Source organism: Tamandua tetradactyla, chromosome 3 (assembly GCF_023851605.1).
Source record: "Tamandua tetradactyla isolate mTamTet1 chromosome 3, mTamTet1.pri, whole genome shotgun sequence".
NCBI lineage: Eukaryota > Metazoa > Chordata > Mammalia > Pilosa > Myrmecophagidae > Tamandua > Tamandua tetradactyla.
This window is the reverse complement of record NC_135329.1, coordinates 208,567,505-208,588,159: the sequence shown is the minus strand read 5'-3', so window position 1 is coordinate 208,588,159 and position 20,655 is coordinate 208,567,505. Positions and strand designations below refer to the sequence as shown.

Below are 20,655 nucleotides of genomic sequence, written 5' to 3'. Positions count from 1 at the left end.
AAGAAACGTAATGCCAAATAAGTGGGCCAGACTTTGTCAATTCAAAAACACAATTTCCACAGCCCCTTCTGTAGAGGTGGTGATGCCAAGTACGTTGAAGTCCATGGAGGACTTCAGAAGGCAATCTCTGCTTAAAATGACAATGGCAAAGCAAAATCGGGCAATGACTCAAGGAAAGACCCTCTCTTTCTAACAGTGAAATTTAAATTCTATTTTAAGCAACTTTGGTGTCAACAAGAAACAACACTGTGTTAAAGCTTTCACTTATCCTTTCGTTTCCAAATAGAGCAGTTCTCTGCATCAAAAGCCTGCAGAAAAACGGACTTCAGAGCTCCTCTTTATCAATTCCAGAGTTACTCTGCCCTCCCAATTTTCTTCAAAGGTATCTTCTTCATATATTAGACCTCAATATGAAGAATCTGGGCTAAGTAATTTCCTCTCATATATTCAGTAGCAATAACATGTTGGCCAGTCTTTGGAGTAATCATCCTTACTCTCACTGGCCCACAGCTTGCCTGGAGAGGAAAATCCACTGCCCAAAAGCTAGGTATGAATAGTCTAGCTACTTTCTACTTGGCATCCTAAGGATATTAGAACAAGTGACCACACTTGTCACTTACCGGGAAAAATATTCGGAGAACAGATATCCCATTTCTGTGTAATTTGGTACTCCTTTGCCTCAGCCCAAAGTCTGTTTCATAGCCCTGCACTGAGCTGGCTTCCAGCAAATGTGAAACTTTTTGCCAATCTGGGCTTTCTTTATTTTGTATATCAGTAAGGAGGGACATTTCATAAATGCAAAGCCAGAGCAGCAACTGTTGGTGTGAACCAGTGTCACAAGGCTATGCATTAGCCATGAGGTGAGAAGGGGTGGGTTGTTTCTTACCTGTGAAGTTCAATGTTTAAATATGATGAAATCTAGACACGGTAAAGGAAAATCACCACTACTTAACTGGTTTCTCCTCTATAATAAAGGATTGAAAGGAAATTGCTCCCCCAGCCCCCGAACTTTCTTCCAGGAAGTCTGTTCAGTCATCCCCCATGCTGGGGTCCACTATGTTAATCTGGCCCAGTATTTCCCTTTGCCATTCCAGGCCAGATGCACAAAGGGAATCAATGGGACAATTTCAAACAGGAATGTCCTCACAGACGATACTGTTGTTTTATATGGCTCTGTACTCAAAACTTTTTCCTGGTGTACCTGTGATTCTGAGTTGCAAGTCTGGCTGTATTGAGATTGAGATTTTGCCTCAAAACAGAGGACACAGTGAGTCACTCGATGCTTTCTATTAGGTCGGAGGAACAGGGAAGCTTACCATGACTTGAGCTGTGTAAAATGTGCAGCCCCTTCTAGACATCACCTAACCCTCTTGCTTAAAAACCACTTGCACAAGGACCCAGCGGTGAGCTCACAACTCCTAAATGGAGTTCTGTGAGCTCTGCCCGGGAGCACAGGAATAAACTCGCTCACTCTAACTTTGGTCTGCCTCTTCTCTTTCGCCTTCTAAACCTTACACTTTCAAGGACCCAAACCTATGAAAACTCCTCATTAAAAGGAGCCATTCGCCTGAGCCAATGCTTAACAAATTTTCCACTTCTCAGTGGGATCTGCAATAAATTAGCACAAGAAGCCAGCCAGCAGGCCTCCTCTCTGCAGCAAAGCAGCTAAGTCCAGCAGGAAAGCGATGACTTTTCACCTATGAGTGAGGCAGGAAAAGGCCACAAGCAACGTGATTAGGGAAAAACCAAACAGCTGAGAAAGGACATTGGGAACTGGACCGAAGAGGTGGAGGAAGGAACACGTGACTGAGAAATCTAAGCCACTCCTAAAAAATTCGTCTCACCATTTCTAGCAGCCCTAATCTCCAAAGTACTTAGGGGACTATAACTGGTGGTTCTTTCTTCCTTAATTTTCCTTGGAATTCTCAAGTCCCAATAGTCGCTGCTCCTTGGCTCAAAGCCACCCCTACAGAAGAGCCACAAGAAATAGAACAAAGTGAAACCAATTCTGACTTTTTTGTTCACGTTATAGCAAGGATCAAAAAGGGGTCTGGAGGTCAGTCTGGTGCTTTCCAATCAACTCTTACTCTGGCATGTGACATCAAGCTCATCCCCAGGACAGTTACAATGTAACTGGTCATACATGTAACATAATAGTGGAAGACAAGAGAGAGAGGACCATAGAAGTTGATTCTTGGACAGATACTGAAAACACAGAGAATGAGTCTTTCCACATTCCAGAAAATCTCCTATTTTCTATGCATGTCAACCAATTTTGGACATGCAATAAACAAAGAAGCTATGACACAAACACCCCCAGGATGTTGAGCCATGGGGTCAGTACCAATGTGTGTTCGGTGGGATCCCAGGCCATGGGAAGGCGGGTGGCCAGTCAGGACAACACAAGCACAGGAGGCTGCTGCCAAAATTGAACAGCCACGTTAGAAAACTCAATCTTATGTTCATAGGCACTTTTGCCATCAGGCTAACTAATCCAGGGTCTGCAAAAATTATTGTTTAGTTTTGGTTTGGTGGTTGCTCTTCAAGTATCATTAAGTCTTGATGAAACTCTACATGCAGATTAGGGGCCTAAAGGCCAAAACAAGCCAAAGCCACTAAACAGGCGAGAGGCCAGCCTGTGCTCTGGTGGGATGAAGACTCTGCCACCCTAGATCTTGATGTACAATGCCACTGGGGTTCTAAGGGAGAGGAAAGTATAACTACAAAAACTTGCAAGCAGAGCTAGTTCAAAGAGAAAGATGATCTGGCTCTAAAGGGAACACAGACAGGAGAAGACTGGTCAAGAGCTTGTGGTGTGGGCAGCTTTGCCACTAGTGAGAAAGCCCTGTTAGCACAAAGCAGGGACACTATATATACAGAGCCACCCATATACAGAAGCAGAGCTTTACCATGAGCAAAAGATGTCTTTGAAGAAAAGGCAAACAGAAAAGTCAGCAAAGCAAAGGCCAAGAATCCCGCTTTCCAACCCTAACCAATCTTCAAGCTAAAGTCTAAATCAGAAATCACTCTATTCTGATCATCAGTGTGACTAGATGAAAGCTAAAATTAAGTCTAGAAAATGGGGACTCATTTTGAGAGCTGGATGTCACCTCTTTGTGTCAAACCTCAGCAGTCCTGGAACAAAATACCACATGGCACTATATGATGGGCTTATGAAAGTGAGGCTGCATTCCCTGGATGGCCCTCCATGGAGAAGTCTGTGCCATCCCTTAAGATGGTGACAGTCCAAAAGGCCACTGCTTTGATGCACCATAAAGAGCAAGAGCATGAGACAAGCTAGTTTAGCACCATTTATTAAGTGATCTCAGCTGTCGTCGTTAACTGCTGTGTGTCAGCCTGTTCTTAAAACATAAAATGTTCTTCCACTTCCTCTTGTCCAGGACAGAAGGATCTTCCAGGTAGCACGCCAACAGAACAACAGACTCCGACGATGCCAGCTTCAATGACGGTGCCATCCAGAAAGGGAGAGGGTCATGGCACATTCAACCGCGTCTTCCAGAGGTTTTGAAAAAGGAGCCTTTGGGGGCCCAGCCTGCCTGGCATTCTAGTGGAAGTGCAAAAGGTTGGCACATTGGGAGAGGAAAGAGAGGGAGGCGCAAGGGAAAGTAGCACCTGGGTCCCAAGGAGGGTTTTCTGGTCCCTGGGCTAGAGCACTAGAGAGGCAGATATAAAGCAGCGAGCAGCATGCCAGTCTTTCTGGCAGACTAAGGCAAAAAGCTCACAGTTTCTCCTAGACTACGTAAGGACTTGTATACCTGTTTCTACAAAGGTCAGGAAGAACTGCCTCAGGGTATTAGAAAGGGAGAACAGAGGAAAATGGAACACTGATGGAAATAACCCTTTCCCTTTCCTATCCAGTTGGACAGCTGGCTTTGGGAGGGGAAAGGGCATTTGGGAGCCTCAAAATAATAAGTCATAGAAAAAGTAGTGTGGATGGATCTCTTCAACCTGGACTGAGTCTGGCTGAAAGGCAGAGACTACTTCTATCTCAGAACAAATAAGAAAAACCTGTCTAGAGAAAAACATGCTAACGCTAGACTACTATGGCAAGCAACAAGGGCCATGACTGGCTAATAACTGTCAGTGACTAGAACATGTCCCATCCAGCCATTTCATTATGGACTGATTCCTATGGCAGTGTTCCCAGGTGAAAACTGATACTTGGCTGGCTTAAGCCAACTCCATCCACAACACTATGTGTGAATGCAGGGGAAAGGAAGCTCCTAAATGGTGTGCCGAACACAATCATTGGGCTTGTTACTTGTTTTTGATAAGAAAAACATGTTGATGATATTATTACTAATGATGATGATGACAACAATACTTGGCCCTGTAAGCACATTCTCCATCTGAGGAACTCTAATCAATTACAAAGATTAAATCAGCCTCCCAACAGCCCTGTTAGGTGAAGCATTATTACCCCCCATTTACAGATGGGGAATCTAAAGCAGAGTGGCAAAGAGACCTGCCAAAGGCACATACTGACTGCTACAGGGGTCAAAGGAGAAAAATATATCTTCAAAGTCTTGACTCATTGGCTAGCTCTCTCTCCAGCTTTGAAAAAACCTGGCAACCAGCCCCCATACTTTTTTTTTTTTTTGCATGGGCAGGCACTGGGAATCGAACCCGGGTCTCAGGCATGGCAGGTAAGAACTCTGCCTGCTGCGCCACTGTGGCCCGCTGCCCAACCCCCATGACTTTTTCATAATAATCTGAACTTATTTATGACAGGTGATCACTGAAGGAGCAGTGATTTTAATTTGGATGCATATGGCTCATTTCCCTGAGTTCTGGTTAGATCACAAAGCTTATTATTTTCCCTTTGGAATTCATGTTTCTTTTTGATTATACTCTCAAACAAACTATTCTGCTTCCTCTGTAATTTCAGCTCTATACATAAGGAAATGGAGTCACCATTTCTTATAATAAGCAATTTCCCAGGATAAAGAAAAAAGACTGAAGCTAATAGGTTAAAAAGGCATGCAAAAGTGGGGTGAGGAGAGGACAGGAAAGAAGAAATTTATCGTTGAGTGAAATTATCTTAAAAAATAACAAGAAAAAGAAGTGCTTTATCTTTCATTCTAAGATAGTTGTTAGTAAATGAAAGATAAGACAGTCTATTTAAGTAAAGCAAGCCCAGGAAGTGCAATGGGGTTTCTGCAGAAAGGCGCTCTCTGATACAAAGCACACTGTGGTATAGGGGGGCAGGGAGCCTTGCCAACAAAGAACTGCTCCAAATGGCTAGAAGCCCCGGAGGGTAAGACTGGTTTGTCCCTTTTCCACTAGTCAGTATTCTACACAACGTACTCCTCTGGGGCCAACTACAGACGTACTTCTGCTAAGCTTAGGGACAGCACCTCCCAGCCCCCCACAACACGTACTTGATGCTGTCGGTGTGAGTTTTGTATTCCATAATGGTGTTGGGAGGTAGGTTAAGCACTCTTCGAAGTGTGTCTCGGATTCGGGCTGTGGTTGCTTGGTCACTGGCAGTCTTATTCCATATAGAAATAATGTCCTCCTAAGGGAGGAACGGAAGGAATCATCACAGCAAACTGGAGACAGCGAGGAGAACAGAGAAAATACAAGAATGAAGATGAGCCCATGGGGTGGCTTACCTGAAACCGGACAGAGACGACAGCCCCACAGATCTCCTCCCCAACCATGAACTGCTCCCCCAACATAGCCAGAATGAGATTCTCCCAGCAACGGGACGCCAAGCCCTTCCTCAGCCGAATAATCCACTTGCCACCATTTTTATTTGCATCGTCCTATACAAAGAAAGAAAGCAGTAAACTTAAAATACAGTTTCACAGCTTTTTCTTTTGCATTTAAGGCAATATTTTTACTGCAGAGTTCCATGAACACTAAGAAGTCCTGTCACTTTTGTTGTTACTTAACTTTATAGGAAAAATGGTACAGAATGGGTAAAAGAAGGGAAAGAAGAAACAGGCGAAAAAAACAAAAAACAAGAAAATAAGCGGGAGCGCTTAGTACAAGCAATTACAAAAGATAGTGAAACAGATCCTTTTTCATCCAGAACTATGTTAGAAGTCAAATGAAATGATGTCAGATTTCAAACACAGATCATTCATTACTTCACCTACTAAGGTTTACCCAATTTCACCATGTACCAAACACACATATGATGCCACTATCTTTAAACAGATCCAATCTGGTAGAGAAGATAGACAAGAAAATTAATTATAGCAGTGACAAGTGCTGCTGTAATAGAGAGACGCACAATATGCTAAGGAAAAACAGAGAATGGTTAGAAACACTCTTAAGAAGAAGAGGCGTGTCAACTGGGTCATAAGGGAAACAGAAGTCCGCCAGATACAGCAGAGGAAAGGCGCTGCAGGCCCTGGAAACATATGTCTGTGCACACACTCTGGCTGTAAGGAGGTGTGCCAACAGGAGAGCCTAGATGTCTAATGGGAAAAATTAGAGATGAGGGGAAATGAGGCTTGAAAGGTAGATTAGGTGCAAAGTCATGTGAGCATTGGAGATCTGTGGAAGGTTTCTATTGGGGCTAAGTGGGTGTGTGTGAATCAGATTTGTCTTCTAGAAAAATGCCCTGGCATGAGAATAGAAGACAGATTACACCAGAGCACAGCCAACTAATGGCTTTGCAGAGAGATCAAAGCACTTAGATCTGGGTCTCTAGCTACTGCTTGTAATTTTTTTTTTCAGGTTCTGGTCTTTATAAAAAAAATAAAAACCACAATGTTTTTATTTCTGACCATCAGTAACAGTCACAAGATAAAATGAGGAACTATACAAAAGTAATTAAAAAAAAAAAAAAAAGCATTCCTGTACCCAAAGATATGTGTTGCTGTTTTGTTATCCTACATATTTTGCAAGCTTATTTTTTACCCACTTTAATCCTACGTAGACTATGTAAATAAGGAAATAGAGAAATATACACACATATGTGGAAAAAAACTTCTGAGGGAATAAGTAGTTTTTTTAAAAACAGCCTTTTATTTTGTTGCAATAATCATTTTAGCAACAAAACAATCTTTATAAAACCATCCAGCATCCACAGAAACAAGCAATGGCACCAGTTCCTCTCCTTACAGGTTCTACTTCCAAGATGCACCAAAGGGTGATGCAATTTGAGAGAAGACTCGAGCACTTTAACCTGGATGGGGCTAAAACAAATCTGCTTAGAAAAGCAGCCCAAAGCGGCCACTCCTTACCTCCCACATGGGCTTAACACCTTCTTTGAAGAGATGGAAGTCACTGTGGCCTGTCAGGTCCCCGGGACGCACCATGTGGCTATAAAACCTCCAGAACTGCTCCACCTGCAGAAAGAAGACCCCACAGTAAAAAAGATGTGCGTCACCTTCTGTTTTGAGTTCCTCCAAAGATTCTGAGATTTATTTATGATAGGAACATAAACATGGAAGACACTCTGATACAGGCTATCCTTCACAGAGGACACATTTTCATTTGGGAAATCATGTGGGAAGAAAGGCATGTTAGAAGAAAGGATATGCTATAGTTTGATAAAAGAAATAGGTAACACTGGCAATATAAGAATAAATACTTAAAGTGAGAAATCCCCACCTCAGCCAAGAACCTGAGCTGGTGAAGTCACATTAATAGGTCCCCTCCCATTGAAGCTGCAGAATTGTCATCACAAACCAGAAGAGGACCATTTCTGCACAATTGAAACTTTTAGTCTCGAGGCATAAGTTAACTGCTACATAGTCTTAGCTACTAGACTGCATTTTTTAGAACCAATTCACTTCTCGATCAAAGACCGTTTTACTGGTAAATGCAGGATTAGCTAGAATAAAATACATTTTACTACTGTACGGTTATGGAGCATGAGCAACAGAATTAACCACATGTACTACTCAATACTCTAAGGCCAAAATCAAGTAGGACTGAGTTTCTCATACTTAGGGGTTAAGCTCCTCTTTCTTTGCTAGAAAAATTATATTTGTCCTCATCCCTCCTTCACAATCCTGTTAGAAAATTAAGTTTGTATTTTTCATCAAATGCATTCTTATTTATTCTCATCATGCTATTCCTGCTCCTCTCATTAGTGTTTTACAAAGACAGATTATTTCCTTACTGTTCTATAATCCAGAGGACACCTAATAAATACTGACCAGTAAAAAGGCATGTTTTAGGAAGAAAGAGGAATGTGGAACAGTCCGAACAGAAACAGATGATATTGGCCCAACAATGCTGAGGCTCTGATTAAAACCAAAGCAAGATCCTATAATTACACTAAAAATAGTTATTGCATAGAAAAAGATTCAGGTCATAGACTTGGTAGCCACAAAGGAGAAACAGAACTTATACTACAAGAAACTATTGTTTCTTGAGTTTCTCCACAGAACAGGAACATGTGAAATTTCTTGTATGCTAAAAAGACGTCAGGAACTGATACCACTTATGGGACTGCAATGCAGTGTTCTCATCTCAGTGCTAAGCTTAACCACATAGAGTGACTCAGGATAGTAAGTGGTCCTATGTATATAGGGTGAGCCAATGATCTAAGCCCCTTTTCCACCCTAACACAGTTGAAAAAAATGAAGTACTTCTACTAGAAACACTGACTCACAATGATTTAAGAATTGGAGGAGGGGTAAGGAGAAAATATGACCATCCCCAAATTCTCAATCAAGAATTCCTTTATTAAAGGCTTGGTCTACTTCAATCCTTCAGTCAAACTACAAGAGAAATAAAGTAAGCAGACCCAGAAATATTATTAGACTGTGAAAAATTTTTTTCCCTTCTCCTTAGGCAACTTGGATTTTTGAAAAATTGTAGTTGAAACCAAAAAAACAAAGGCTTCAAATAATTCAGAGACTACATGACGGAGTGGCTGGGAGAACACACTGAAAAGAGCACAAAATCTTCACAGATTCAGAATATGAGATGCAGAAAGGAGTTCAGAAATCATCTAAAGTACCTTCTACATTTTAAAGTTGAGAAAACAAATTCAGAACAACCCACCCAAACTACAGAACTGAAGACCAGAATAAACAAGCCTTATGATTCCCAAGTCCAATATCCTTTCTATTTTAACACACTACTTTCATTGACACCCTGATTTCCAGAACCTTTAAATGTTGTCAAATATTAAGATTAAGGACACTGGGAAATACTGCTTTTGATTTGATAAAAGGTTTCACCGTGTAATTACTTCTCTGTGAGGAATTTAATATTGTGAGTCATTTTTTAAAGACTTGAATTATTTTTAAACATAGTAATTTGTATATGAGATCTATTCATGTGATAGCAGGCTCTAAATACACTGTCACACATCGCATGAGTACCGCAGTATTATGATAATGCTAATGTTAAAATATTACAATCCATGCAATTCAACATATATGACAAAAGGAAAGAAAACAAAACAAATAAAAAATCCTCTTTGTACAAGTTGGGTAAATTTATATGTGCTTTTTTTAAAAGAGGAAAAGAAAAATGCTAGAAATATTCATAATGGCCCCCAAATAACTGAACAGAATCTTTAATGAAAACTTACTCTCCAAGTTATCCAGTTTCTTCTCTGATCAGCCAAGTGTGGTTAACCAGTTTTTGTTCACAAGATAATAGCTGCCATTTTACTTGTAATCTCCAGGCAGTCCCACACAGCAGGCCATCATAATTTTTGTGATTGATTCAGGAATACTAGGAATGCATGGATATTTTCAAAAGCTTACTTCTATTGTTCTTTCTGCCAATAATTCCTTTTTCTTATCACCTGTTCAAATTATTTAAATTCAATCTTAAAATTCACCTCTTCCAAGGTACCTTTCTCCAAATTGGAATGGATTTCTTCTTCTCCCTGAATGCCAAGAGCATTCTAGCCACGTCTCTCTCCTATTGCACCTCTCATTGCCTACTCTTTATGAGAAATTCCTGGGCATGTCTTATTTCCCTGAGAGAGGACCCGTGTCTTAATTCATTTAAGAACTCTAAATAGTGCCTTGAATTCATTCAACATTTCTTGGGCCAAATATGTGCCAGTGCAAAAACTACTTTTAAGATTTCAGAAAGCCTAAATTTATCAGCAATAAGGCAACATAGGCTAATTAAAACAACAAGAGCTTTGCTTTTGACTAAAATTAAATCAACTCAGCACAATAATGTTGTTGATCTCACATTAATCAGATGACTGACTACCAGTTAAGTATGTATCTCTAATTAATAGCAAATGGAAAGCATATGTCTGGTAGGTAACATTTTTTAAAGCATGAGGCTTACAGCAAAAAGCCTTGGAAGCTCTTGGCAAACATTCTGGTGTACTGGAAGAGTGAAAGAATATGGGGTTTTGAATTTGACTTTTACAGCCTAACACCACTTATTCAAGTGAATTATAACTGACTTTAGACTTGAGATCAGATACTTAAGCCAAGTCTTATTTTCCTCATTTGTAAACTATGGATCATATCACTGACCTCACAGGGCTATCATAGAGACCAAAGAAAATTACATGCATAAAGCATCTATTACTGGACACTTCTCTTTATTAACTCACTGCAACTTTTACCGTCTATTCCAGCATTCTTTTCCAGTTCCCATATTTTAAACAGGACAAATCCCTCAATATTCGCTACGAAATGACAAATCCTGCGTTTGATTCTGCCTAGAGATCAAATGCACAGCTCACGGGAGATGGATAATAACCTCTGGCAGATAAGACTGGTTTTACTTTTGGGGTGCTTCCTGAAGGACACAAACCTAGCTATGTGTGAGAGAGCTGTGATGGAGCCTGGGCTCTCTACTGACAGTACCCACAAAAACAGTTCATGGAGATTTCATTTCCTTTCTGAACACAGGAAAAAGATGTTACTTTATGGACAACCACTAACATACCCAAAAACCTAATGGGAGATTCTTAAACACAAAGGAAAACTTTTGAACTTTACTCTCAACTTCACGGTCAGGTTTCCTAAGGGGAGACATCATGTACTATAAAACTTTGTACTCTCCATGGCACTCGGCACTTGGAAGGACTCAATAAACATCCACTTAAAACAAACAACCCCAAATCCATAAAACAGAATTATGAGTAAATGAATCTATTAACAACTTACAATATGTCTATTTTATTTAAACAACACAACCTGTATTTGTATATTGTTCCCTTCTAATCGATTCCATAATTCATGTGCTTATCGATACCTAAATACATTACTTATGAATGTTTAATGAGAAACCTGAGAATGAACAAATCTGGCCTCAGGGTCTCAGGTCAGCATTTTAAAGAAATGAGAATCTTAAATAGGTTACCAGAAGAATAAATAAACATGATATAAATACAGGTATGAAGCCACTATCAAGGCTCATTACACTATACCAAGAAGTACTCACAGAAGCAAAGGTGCCAATCTGCTTGATATTCTGTTCATAGCTCTGTGAACTGGTGGGACGGCCGGGGGTTCTCCTGGAGTACCAAAAAGTGTAGTTGTACTGCAGGGGATGCTCTGCTGGTCCTGGGACAACAGCCTGTGGAGTGAAGGTGTGTTAATCCTGGGCATTTTTCACATGCTCTTAGACTGAGAAAACATTTTACAGTGTCATCTCTTACTGCCTTCCTAATTTAAAAAGCATGCAGTGCAATAAAGAAAAACAAACACAAAAACAAAAACAAAAAGCCTGCAGTATACTCAAGACTCTGCTTATGCAGTACATTTCTTTACTGATTAACTGCTTCTAAATTCCTGTAACAGTTTATCTGTGTTCTTATAACTGCTGTTAACATTCTACCTCATATCACAGGTACTTATGTGCATATCTTAATATATCCCCAGCCTAGGCACCACCTCACCTATGATGCTACCACTTACTGGCTAGTGACCTTGGGCACAATGCTCAGTCTGTTTGTGTCTCAGTTTCCTATCTGCAAAATGGGGAAAATAGTAATACCTTTCCCAAAGGGTTGCTGAGAGGAGCAGACGAGTTAACACATGTAAAGTGCCTAACACAGTACCTGGCACATAGTAATGCTCCATAAATGTCAGCTGTTAATTGTTGCTACTATAAATGAAAGCTCCTTGGTCCACAGTTTCAATTCCCTCTGTGCACCTAGCCAATGCTTGCATTGATGGGTATGCAGTATTGTGGAATAACTGAATTAATGATCGCTTTGATATTTCAAGGAAAAAAATGATGTCTCTCATTCTCTAAATTTTCTCTTTCCCAAGTCACTTTCAGCTTAGACTAGCATTGACTAAAGAGGCTTTAATTTCAAGGGTTGTGTAGGATTTGAAATACTCAGCAGCAGTTTATGAGGCTAGGGAAGCTCCTGTGCCATGAGGATCCCTATCCCCATAACAGCTTTGCTAAACTCCATGGTTAATCTCTCTGATTCCAGGCAAGAATGTTGGCAGCAAGCCAGCACTTCAAGGTTCCATGGCAAGGGAAAAGTTCTAAGTCCGAAAATGTGTTCCAATGATTCCATTATCCTTTTTTTTTTGAGAACAAAATTAGGTATTCCCTTTGGTCTCCCAATAGGGGACCATCAGATTAATCTGATATCTACTGATAAAGAGATTCTATAAAATAACCAAATCTCAAATCCAAAGGCAACTTCATCTAAGCAGGACAAAACCTACCTTCCGCTTGCTGCTGCTCTGATTCTTGTCTCGTTCCGTTTTTTCCTTCTCACCATCTTTCTGTGTGCTGTTTTCTTCATTCTGATCATGGTCCCCACTGTCGTCATCTTTCAAGCTGAAGAGAAGGCAAAACTATGTCATCGTATGAGTGAACTGATTCTTCTTACCTAACACAGCCACCACCAGTCATACTGACAATCCAACCTGAAGTCACTCAAAATACAGCCAGTTGGAGGGAATTGCCTGAAAATGCAGTGCTGTGCTCCAGTAGCCATGCTTCTTGATGATAACTGAACAATGATATAGCTTTCACAATGAGACTCTGTGAATGTGAAAACCTTATGTCTGATGCTCCTTCTAGCTACTATATCAACAGAAGAGTAGAACATATGGAATAAAAATAAATAATAGGGGGAACAAATGTTAAAATAAATTCATTTTGAAATAGTGGTAAATGAAAGCGAGGGGTAAGGGGTATGGTACATCGAGTTTTTTTTCTCTATTATCATTTTATTTCTTTTTCTGTTGTCTTTTTATTTCTTTTTCTAAATCGATGCAAATGTACTAAGAAATGATGACTATGCAACTATGTGATGATATTAAGAATTACGGATTGTATATGTAGAATGGAATGATATTTAAATGTCTTGTTTGTTAATTTTTTTTTTAATTAATAAAAAAGTTAAAAAAAAAAATACAGACAGTGAGACGCACATCAGATGAAAGAAGGTCAAGGAAACCTAGAAAGGCCAATTAAGAGGATTAAACAAAAATGAAATGCTGACCAGCTAACTTCTGAAATTCCAGAAAGCACTGTCTTCTAGTGTTCAACTGAAGCAAGAGGCAAACAGGCCAAGAATTGTTTTCTTTGTCAAAAATGGAGTCGATAATGAGAACAGTTGATGATTAAATAACTGCTCTGGAATTTCAAATGAAGTTTTAAAAATTTACCTATTTTGCCACTTCTTACCATCTCTCCTATCCAGCTCATTACTCTCACTTTAGCTCAGGCCCTCATCTCCTGCCATCTCAAACGTTACAATAAATTCCTAAATGACTTTCCTGATTCAAATCTCTCACTCTCTACCTTCCTCCATACTGCCACCTGCATGATCTTTCTAAATACAAATCTGATCATATAACTTCCATCTTAAAACTCTCAATTGCCCCTTGATCTTTGCCACCTACCCACCAGGTTCAATGAAAGATATGCTCCCCTGCACTCTGGCTCCTGTCTACCTCTCCATCGTCTCCTCCTTTCCCCTCCCCACAAAGCACCCTATATTCCCAGTCTGTATCCCTACACTGCGCTATTTGCAAACACTACTCCTTCAAGCCTAAGGTGCTACTCCTTTCATGTCTGGTTTTCCCACAAGATGGAGGATTCCATTAGAACAGTCTCTTAACCTATCTCTAGACTGTAGGACAAGAAGATACTACTCTAATACAAAGCACAAGATGCTGAATAAACGCTGAATAAAAAAAAAAAAGCCTGAAAGAAGGAATAAATATTTTCTTGCCTTATAAATGCAGTCAAATGACCCTAAGTGCTACCCTTTCAGGAGTATGGAAGCTACCATAAGGCATTTGAGTACATTTAAAATCCACTTGATTTAGAACATCCTCTGCCATGAGCTTCCCTATCCCCACCTTGGTCAAGACACATGACTAGGAAGCACACCTGACCAAACAGCAGCTCAGTCTGGCCAATAACCCATGCCTTGGGGCCTTACTAAAAAACATGAGCAGATTCTTCCCTTGGCTTTTCAGGGGATAAAAGGTCATAGGGACTGAGGAAATGGGACAGACATATGGGCCCAAGCATGAAAAGCCATGAGGAAATAAAGACAAATAGGCAAAAGCAGAGAAAGCAAGCAGGAAGAAAAAGAATGGAGCAGATGAACAAAGAAAGTAGACAGGAGAGTGTGCCTTTATTTCTGATGCTGCCATCCCTCTGGCTTAGTTCAGCTTATCTATGCTTACATTTTTCACTTTCCCTATACGAAACCTGAGTTGGTTTGGCCTCTGTGCTGGTTTGAATCCGTTATGTACCCCAGAAAGGCAGGCTCTTTTTCCTAATCCAATCTTGTGGACACAGGCCCACCTTTTGATTAGGTGGTTTCCATGAAGATTTGTCTCCACCCATTCAAGGTGGGTCACTTAAGGAAGTCCTTTAACAGGGAACCATTTTGGAAAAAGCTCAGAGCTGACACACACAGAGAGGTTTGGAGATGCAGAAAGAAAACTCCCCCAGGAAGCTGTTTGAAACCAGAAGCCAAAGGACCAGCAAACACCAGTCCCATGCTTTCTCAGCTGAGAAAGGTGTTCTGGACACACTGGCCTCTCTTGAGTCAAGGTATCTTTCCCAGGATGCCTTAGTTTGGACATTTTTATGGCCTTAGAACTATAAACTATATCGTATTTCTGGCAGCATTAACAAACTAAAATAGCCTCCTTTCCAAAACAAGCCCAATCAGTATATAAGTCCCACGGATTAAAAATTACCAACATTTTCCACGCATCAACTGTGTATACTGGCTACTAGGGATAACCAATAGACAAGCATGCCTGCCCTCAAGGACCTTAACTGAGGAGACAGGAGATACTCGCACTCAGGCCTTAGCAGGGTACATCTGGTATAAAGACTTGGAGGCATGTGTCACTGTCTGCATGTCCCAACAAATTTCTTTCGCTCCCACCATGCCAACCTACTTGCAATTCCTCAAATGTGCAAGGCCTCACACCTCTGATGGCCATCACAGGGACTCTCCTCAGATAGCCCCTCTTGCCCTAGCCTGTCCTTCAGGACTCAGAACTAGGGCTACTTTCTCTTAGAAACATTTCCTAACTTCTCCCAACCTATGCTGAGTCAGGCTCCCCTCTTCTAAACTTCCCCATATACATTTTTGCTCTGTCCCAGGTGTACTATGATTTTTTTTTGGTCTCCTAGTCAAGAACATCTCATGGGTTTTTCTCTTGCTTAGGTCCAAGATGACTCCTAACTCTCTCCTTTGGAGTACTTCCCAGGAATGCCAAACGTTTTCCTCTTTTTTTCAGCTCCCAATCCCTACTATAGCCTCAGGGGTTCCCTCACTTTAAATCCTGAAGAAAGGCACAGTCACAGCAGCATCTCCCATTTTTGCTAGCCCCAAAGCAAAGCACATAAATACCTCTCTTTGGTGGTTTTGCTACTAATCACTACTAGGAAACAAAGAAGGAATTAAAAAACGCTACCAGACAAGAAACAATGCCACAGTGATCCATGTACCACACTTTCTGACTCCCCCTTCTGCGATGGTAAATGGAAACCCTAATGAACCTTCTTCTGGTTCTTTTATTTCTTAAGGGTAGAGCCAACCCCCCCATCCTCCCACCCCTGCCTCTGACCCCTACTCTTAAGACAAGTTATTTGCATACCATCTTCCAGAGGCTATTCTTCCCAGCTTGAAGCTGGATTTGAGCCAAGACTCAATCCAGACTGAAAAATCAGTGCTCCACAGACACAAAAAGGCAATTAGTATTCCCAAGGTTGTCCAGACTGAGCGGCACCTCGCTAGTTCACTAACCTTCTGCCCAGATATTTCCTCATTCTCCATATTAGGACAATTCTTTAAGGGAAAGAACTTGGTCTCATTAATTTCTACATCTCCATCATCAGACAGTGGCATAAAACAAACGAATGGATTCTGAAAATCAAAACAATACAAAGCAATAAAAGATGAGTGCCAGTAAGTGGCTCAGAAAATAGAATGGGCCAATAACTAACAAAACGATAGAGAACAGCAACAAAGTCAAGAATGGCATTCAAATTCAAAAGCCAAATTTGTCATAGTTGAGACTATAGTATTGTGAAAGATCTTAAGGGCATTTCATGTCTATAGGATCGATGGCAATGTGCAATGACTTCATGGGCTTAGCACACACACAAAATAAAAAAAGCAATTACAATCTCAGTCACATTCATAGAAGCACTGAGTCCAGACAGTAAAGGAGGTTGGTACTGCTCCTCTCACTGCGCCCATCAGACTGTGCTCAGCTCCAGGGAGTGGATTTTTAGAAGTATGACAAACTGGAACACATCCTTAGGAGTAATGCAGCGAAGTGTGAAAATCCAAAATATGTAAGAATGGTCTAAAAACCGCAAAATTTTTTCATGAACACAAAACAAAAAACTAGGGGCAAAAATGCAATTCTCAAATGCTCGGTTCAAACGAAAGAAAGCTTGGGTGTTGTTTTTTTTATGCATAGCTAGAAAACAGATGTTAAAAATTCTGGCTCAGTATAACAGTTAATAATTAAAACTAATTTTAAAAGCCTATGTTATTAATTAATAAAAAAAATTAAAAAAAAATTTAAAAAATTAAAAAAATTAAAAAATAAAAAAATAAAAAAAATAAAAAAATAATAATAAAAAAAAAGAATTAGAAAGAAAAAAAAAAAAGCCTATGTTAATTTCTTGTCAACAGAGACGCTTGAACCAAGGTTAAGCAAAAAACCTGGGTTTGAATCATATAATATGGCCCTTCCTATTGTTTTGGACAAATTATTTAACTTCAGACAGTCTCACTTTCTTTATCTCTAAAAGGATGTAACAATATTCCCATTGCAGGGTTGCTAGAAATGAAAAGTACCTAATTAGATGCCAGTGGAAGCCATCACTACTATTCTTTTTTTTTTTTTTTTTTTTTTTTTTTTTAGAGGGAGGAAGGGAAGGAAAGACAGAGAAGGAAGGAAGGATGGAAGGAAGGAAGGGAGGAAGAAAGGGAAACATTTTTAAACATTTTCTTGTTTTATTATATTTTGTTTGTTTGTTTTTTTTTTTTAAGAGAGAGGGAGGAAAGGAAGGAAAGACAGAGAAGGAAGGAAGGGAGGAAGAAAGGGAAACATTTTTAAACATTTTCTTGTTTTATTATATTTTGTTTGTTTGTTTGTTTTTTACATGGGCTGGGGCCGGGAATCGAACCGGGGTCCTCCGGCACGGCAGGCAAGCACTCTTGCCCGCTGAGCCACCGCGGCCCGCCCTGTTTGTTTGTTTTTTACATGGGCTGGGGCCGGGAATCGAACCGAGGTCCTCCGGCACGGCAGGCAAGCACTCTTGCCCGCTGAGCCACCGCGGCCCGCCAACTATTCTTAAATTAGGTTATTACAGACTCCCAAATAATTTGGGTAGGAGTGGACCAGATTATCCACACATTGTCTTAAAATAAAATTCTGATTTGTTCTATTTAATGGAGGAAAGGGCTTAGTGGTTGCAGAAAGCTCCACTGAGGCAGGACTTAGATGTGGTAGGTGTTGCAGGTCTTATGATTTGGGAGATGGGGGGGGGGGACATAGAGGTGGGTTCGGCTAAGCAACAGGCCGGAGAAGTTGTCTGCGAAAGATTTTATCAAGTAGCAGAGAGCGCTCGGCAACCATGAAACATTCCCAAGGAGCTATATTGAGTATCCCTGAATTTGCACAGCAGCACTCACTGTACTGGAAGAAACCTTAACATTGCATCAGCAGCAGAGACTCACAACGTGAACAAATCCTAATTCTACTTCACATTTATATCTCACTACTTAACAATTCAAGCCTTGCTGAGTGTGATCTGATCCTCACTACACCTCACTGAGACAGGAGGGTACTAACTACTAGCAGTTTGGGCAACAATGGCTCATTGACTGGGCAAAACTTTCCAGGTGCCAAACAGTTGGTAATTGGTGGATCTGAGTCTGGAAATCTACATCTTCAGATTTATCAAACCGTTCAAAGAGAAGAAGGAATATGATCTACCGCAAGATACAATCAATGACGGGAAATAATGCAAACACCCTTTTGCATTTCCTCTCACACCTCCAAACTGTTTGATCTTTTAACTTAGAACTAGATAGGGGACTTAGAGAAGTGCAGAAGAGGGTAATGGCCTGGTACATCAGCTGGGCAAGAAACTGACCAGCTCTTGTCGAGTGCTGGAAAAGAAAAGAAGAGGGAGGAGAGAGGAAGTAGGAAGGAGTCTCAGGAAGATGACGAGAAAACCGTAACTGAATAGCCAGTGTGCTGAACGCTGCAGCCATATGACCTCATTTATCTTCCCAGCCCCACGCAACGGACTCTGTCACTGTTCCCACAGGCGCAGCGAGCGAGCGTATGAGGACAGCTGGCTCCAGAGGCAGGGCGGCGAGTTGCCGACGCAGTAAAAACCGCCAACGTCTCCACCCCTCCACGCCGCTGGCAACCCGCACCCAGCTGGGCGCGGCGGCGAGAATCTTCTCCTTCGGGTCACATGGCCACCCCACCTCCGCTCCCGCATTTCGCCCTCGGCCCGGATGACCCTGAGGTCGTCAGGACCCCTGCACCCCACGCTCTCCAGCCCCCGCCTGCCCACCGGCCTCCCGAGCCCGAGAGAGAGCCTGGAGAGACCGAGTTTGCGCCGCTGACGGGCCCGACGGGCGCGGGCCCCGGGAAGCTGACGGGGAAGGGACCCTGGGGGAAGGCCACGCGCACTCACGCGTCGAACTTGTTGTTCATCCTCTCGCCGCCGCCACCGCCACTGCCTCACGGAGTGACTTCCGCTCCGCCCGGTCCCTCCGCCTCGGGCCCGGCCACTTCCGGTTGCGCCGGGAGCAGCGGAACGTTGGCGCGCAGGCCCGGCCGGGGGCGGGAATCCCGGGACGCCCGCGGATCGCCGCGGCCCGGAGCGGGGTCGGGTCCCGCGTGGAACTCGGCATGGGCTCGGCGTCTGGGTTCGGCCGTCCTGATCCCTTCCCGCCTTCCCGCCGCAGACTCGGTGGAGGCAAGGCCTGCGTAGTTGAGGGCGCGGTCTGCACACACGACTTGGTGCGAGTCCCGACTGCACCGCCTGTGCGGGCTGCGCGTAGCTGCCCTCTTACTTAACCTCCCTGAGGCCGTTTCCCCTATGGGGGGTGGAGACACTGCAGTAGCTGCCCGTTAAGGTTGCCGTGTGGGTGAGTTCAGGCGCTGGACTCGGTTCCTGCTACAAGTAACCCTCAATAAATGGCAGCTATTGCTGTTCTTTGAGCGTGTACTGTGCGCCAGGAGCTCCTGAGCTTCTCCCTGACCTGCAGCGTTCCGAGTTAAGACAAAGCTAGTAAGATCTCTCCAGGAACCGGAAATGGTCCCACTGTCATCAGACAGCTTCTCGGATGTATGGTCTCACACAGGCCCAGTGTCTGCGCCAGACGCGTTGGTGTGGGCGTGCACACACATGCTAGAGTAAATAAAATAAACTCGACGGTGATTGAGCCCCCAAACCAGAGACCCTGCACTGTGGGAGATGCAGGCGGGGGACAGGGGTCATTTTGAGTCCTCTCTTCTTCCCTTACTCCCATGGCATTTCATTGCCAGGCTTTTATGTGACACTTTCACACGGTTTGATCATCTTCACCAGAATCTTTTGTCCTTTGGTGAGGCTTAGTAGGAACTGATAATTTGTGCTCATATTTACAGCTGAGGAAATAAGGACTCAAGGAGTGCGAACTGGCCAAGGTTACTCCTGGTCACCAGCACCACTTCAGTCCCTGCTGTACTCTCAGAGCTGAGCCTTGCCACTCCCCCAGGATGAGCTCAGCTGGTCATCATGTTTCCTCATGAATGGGGCCAAAGAAGTTTGGTCAGGGTGCCCCCCTGGTAACAGAACCACTGCTATCTGTTAACTTCAAGCCTCCCTGCCTGACTCCTTGTCTTAACCATCCTTTGGGACCAGTGCAAATACCCTGGTCTTTGAGAAGAGAGAGAAGATGGGTCCTGTTTCCTAAGCCATAGACAGATTGGAGATTGGGTCAGAGTCAAGAATACTGGGCTTCAAATCTTGTTTAACCACCAGGGTGCTGGGAAGGCCCTCTTACTCTGGGCCCCAGTTTGCCCATCTGAAACATGGGGTATAGGGACTCTTGCTTGTCCTTGAGGCTGGGAGGAGCTCTCATCTTAACAAAAAATAATAATAAAAGTCAAGAAATCCTTTGTGATCGAGTATATGAATGGAAAGGTCATGGGTGCAGGTAAGTATGAGGTGATTAGAGCACCTAGAGGGTAAAGCAGGGAAAATGCC

General features: G+C 42.3%; 1 protein-coding gene across 4 annotated transcripts in view; it reads right to left on the bottom strand.

Annotated features, from left to right (window-relative positions):
* The window catches only part of EIF4E2 (eukaryotic translation initiation factor 4E family member 2), a 28,247-nt gene extending 9,049 nt beyond the window's left edge, over positions 1-19,198 (bottom strand). For 2 of the 4 annotated variants that reach the window (XM_077155434.1, XM_077155435.1), the window contains exons 1-6: positions 19,096-19,198; positions 12,606-12,720; positions 11,362-11,496; positions 7,221-7,325; positions 5,637-5,789; positions 5,403-5,539 (exon numbers count right to left, since the gene is read on the bottom strand). In XM_077155434.1, coding sequence (XP_077011549.1) covers positions 5,403-5,539; positions 5,637-5,789; positions 7,221-7,325; positions 11,362-11,496; positions 12,606-12,720; positions 19,096-19,115 — 665 coding nt within the window. In that variant the 5' untranslated portion in view covers positions 19,116-19,198. Of the gene's footprint in view, positions 1-3,298; positions 3,566-4,775; positions 4,984-5,402; positions 5,540-5,636; positions 5,790-7,220; positions 7,326-11,361; positions 11,497-12,605; positions 12,721-19,095 lie in introns of those variants that run through there. The other 2 variants (XM_077155432.1, XM_077155433.1) reach the window with 2 other exon arrangements.
* Positions 19,199-20,655: the final 1,457 nt, after the last annotated feature.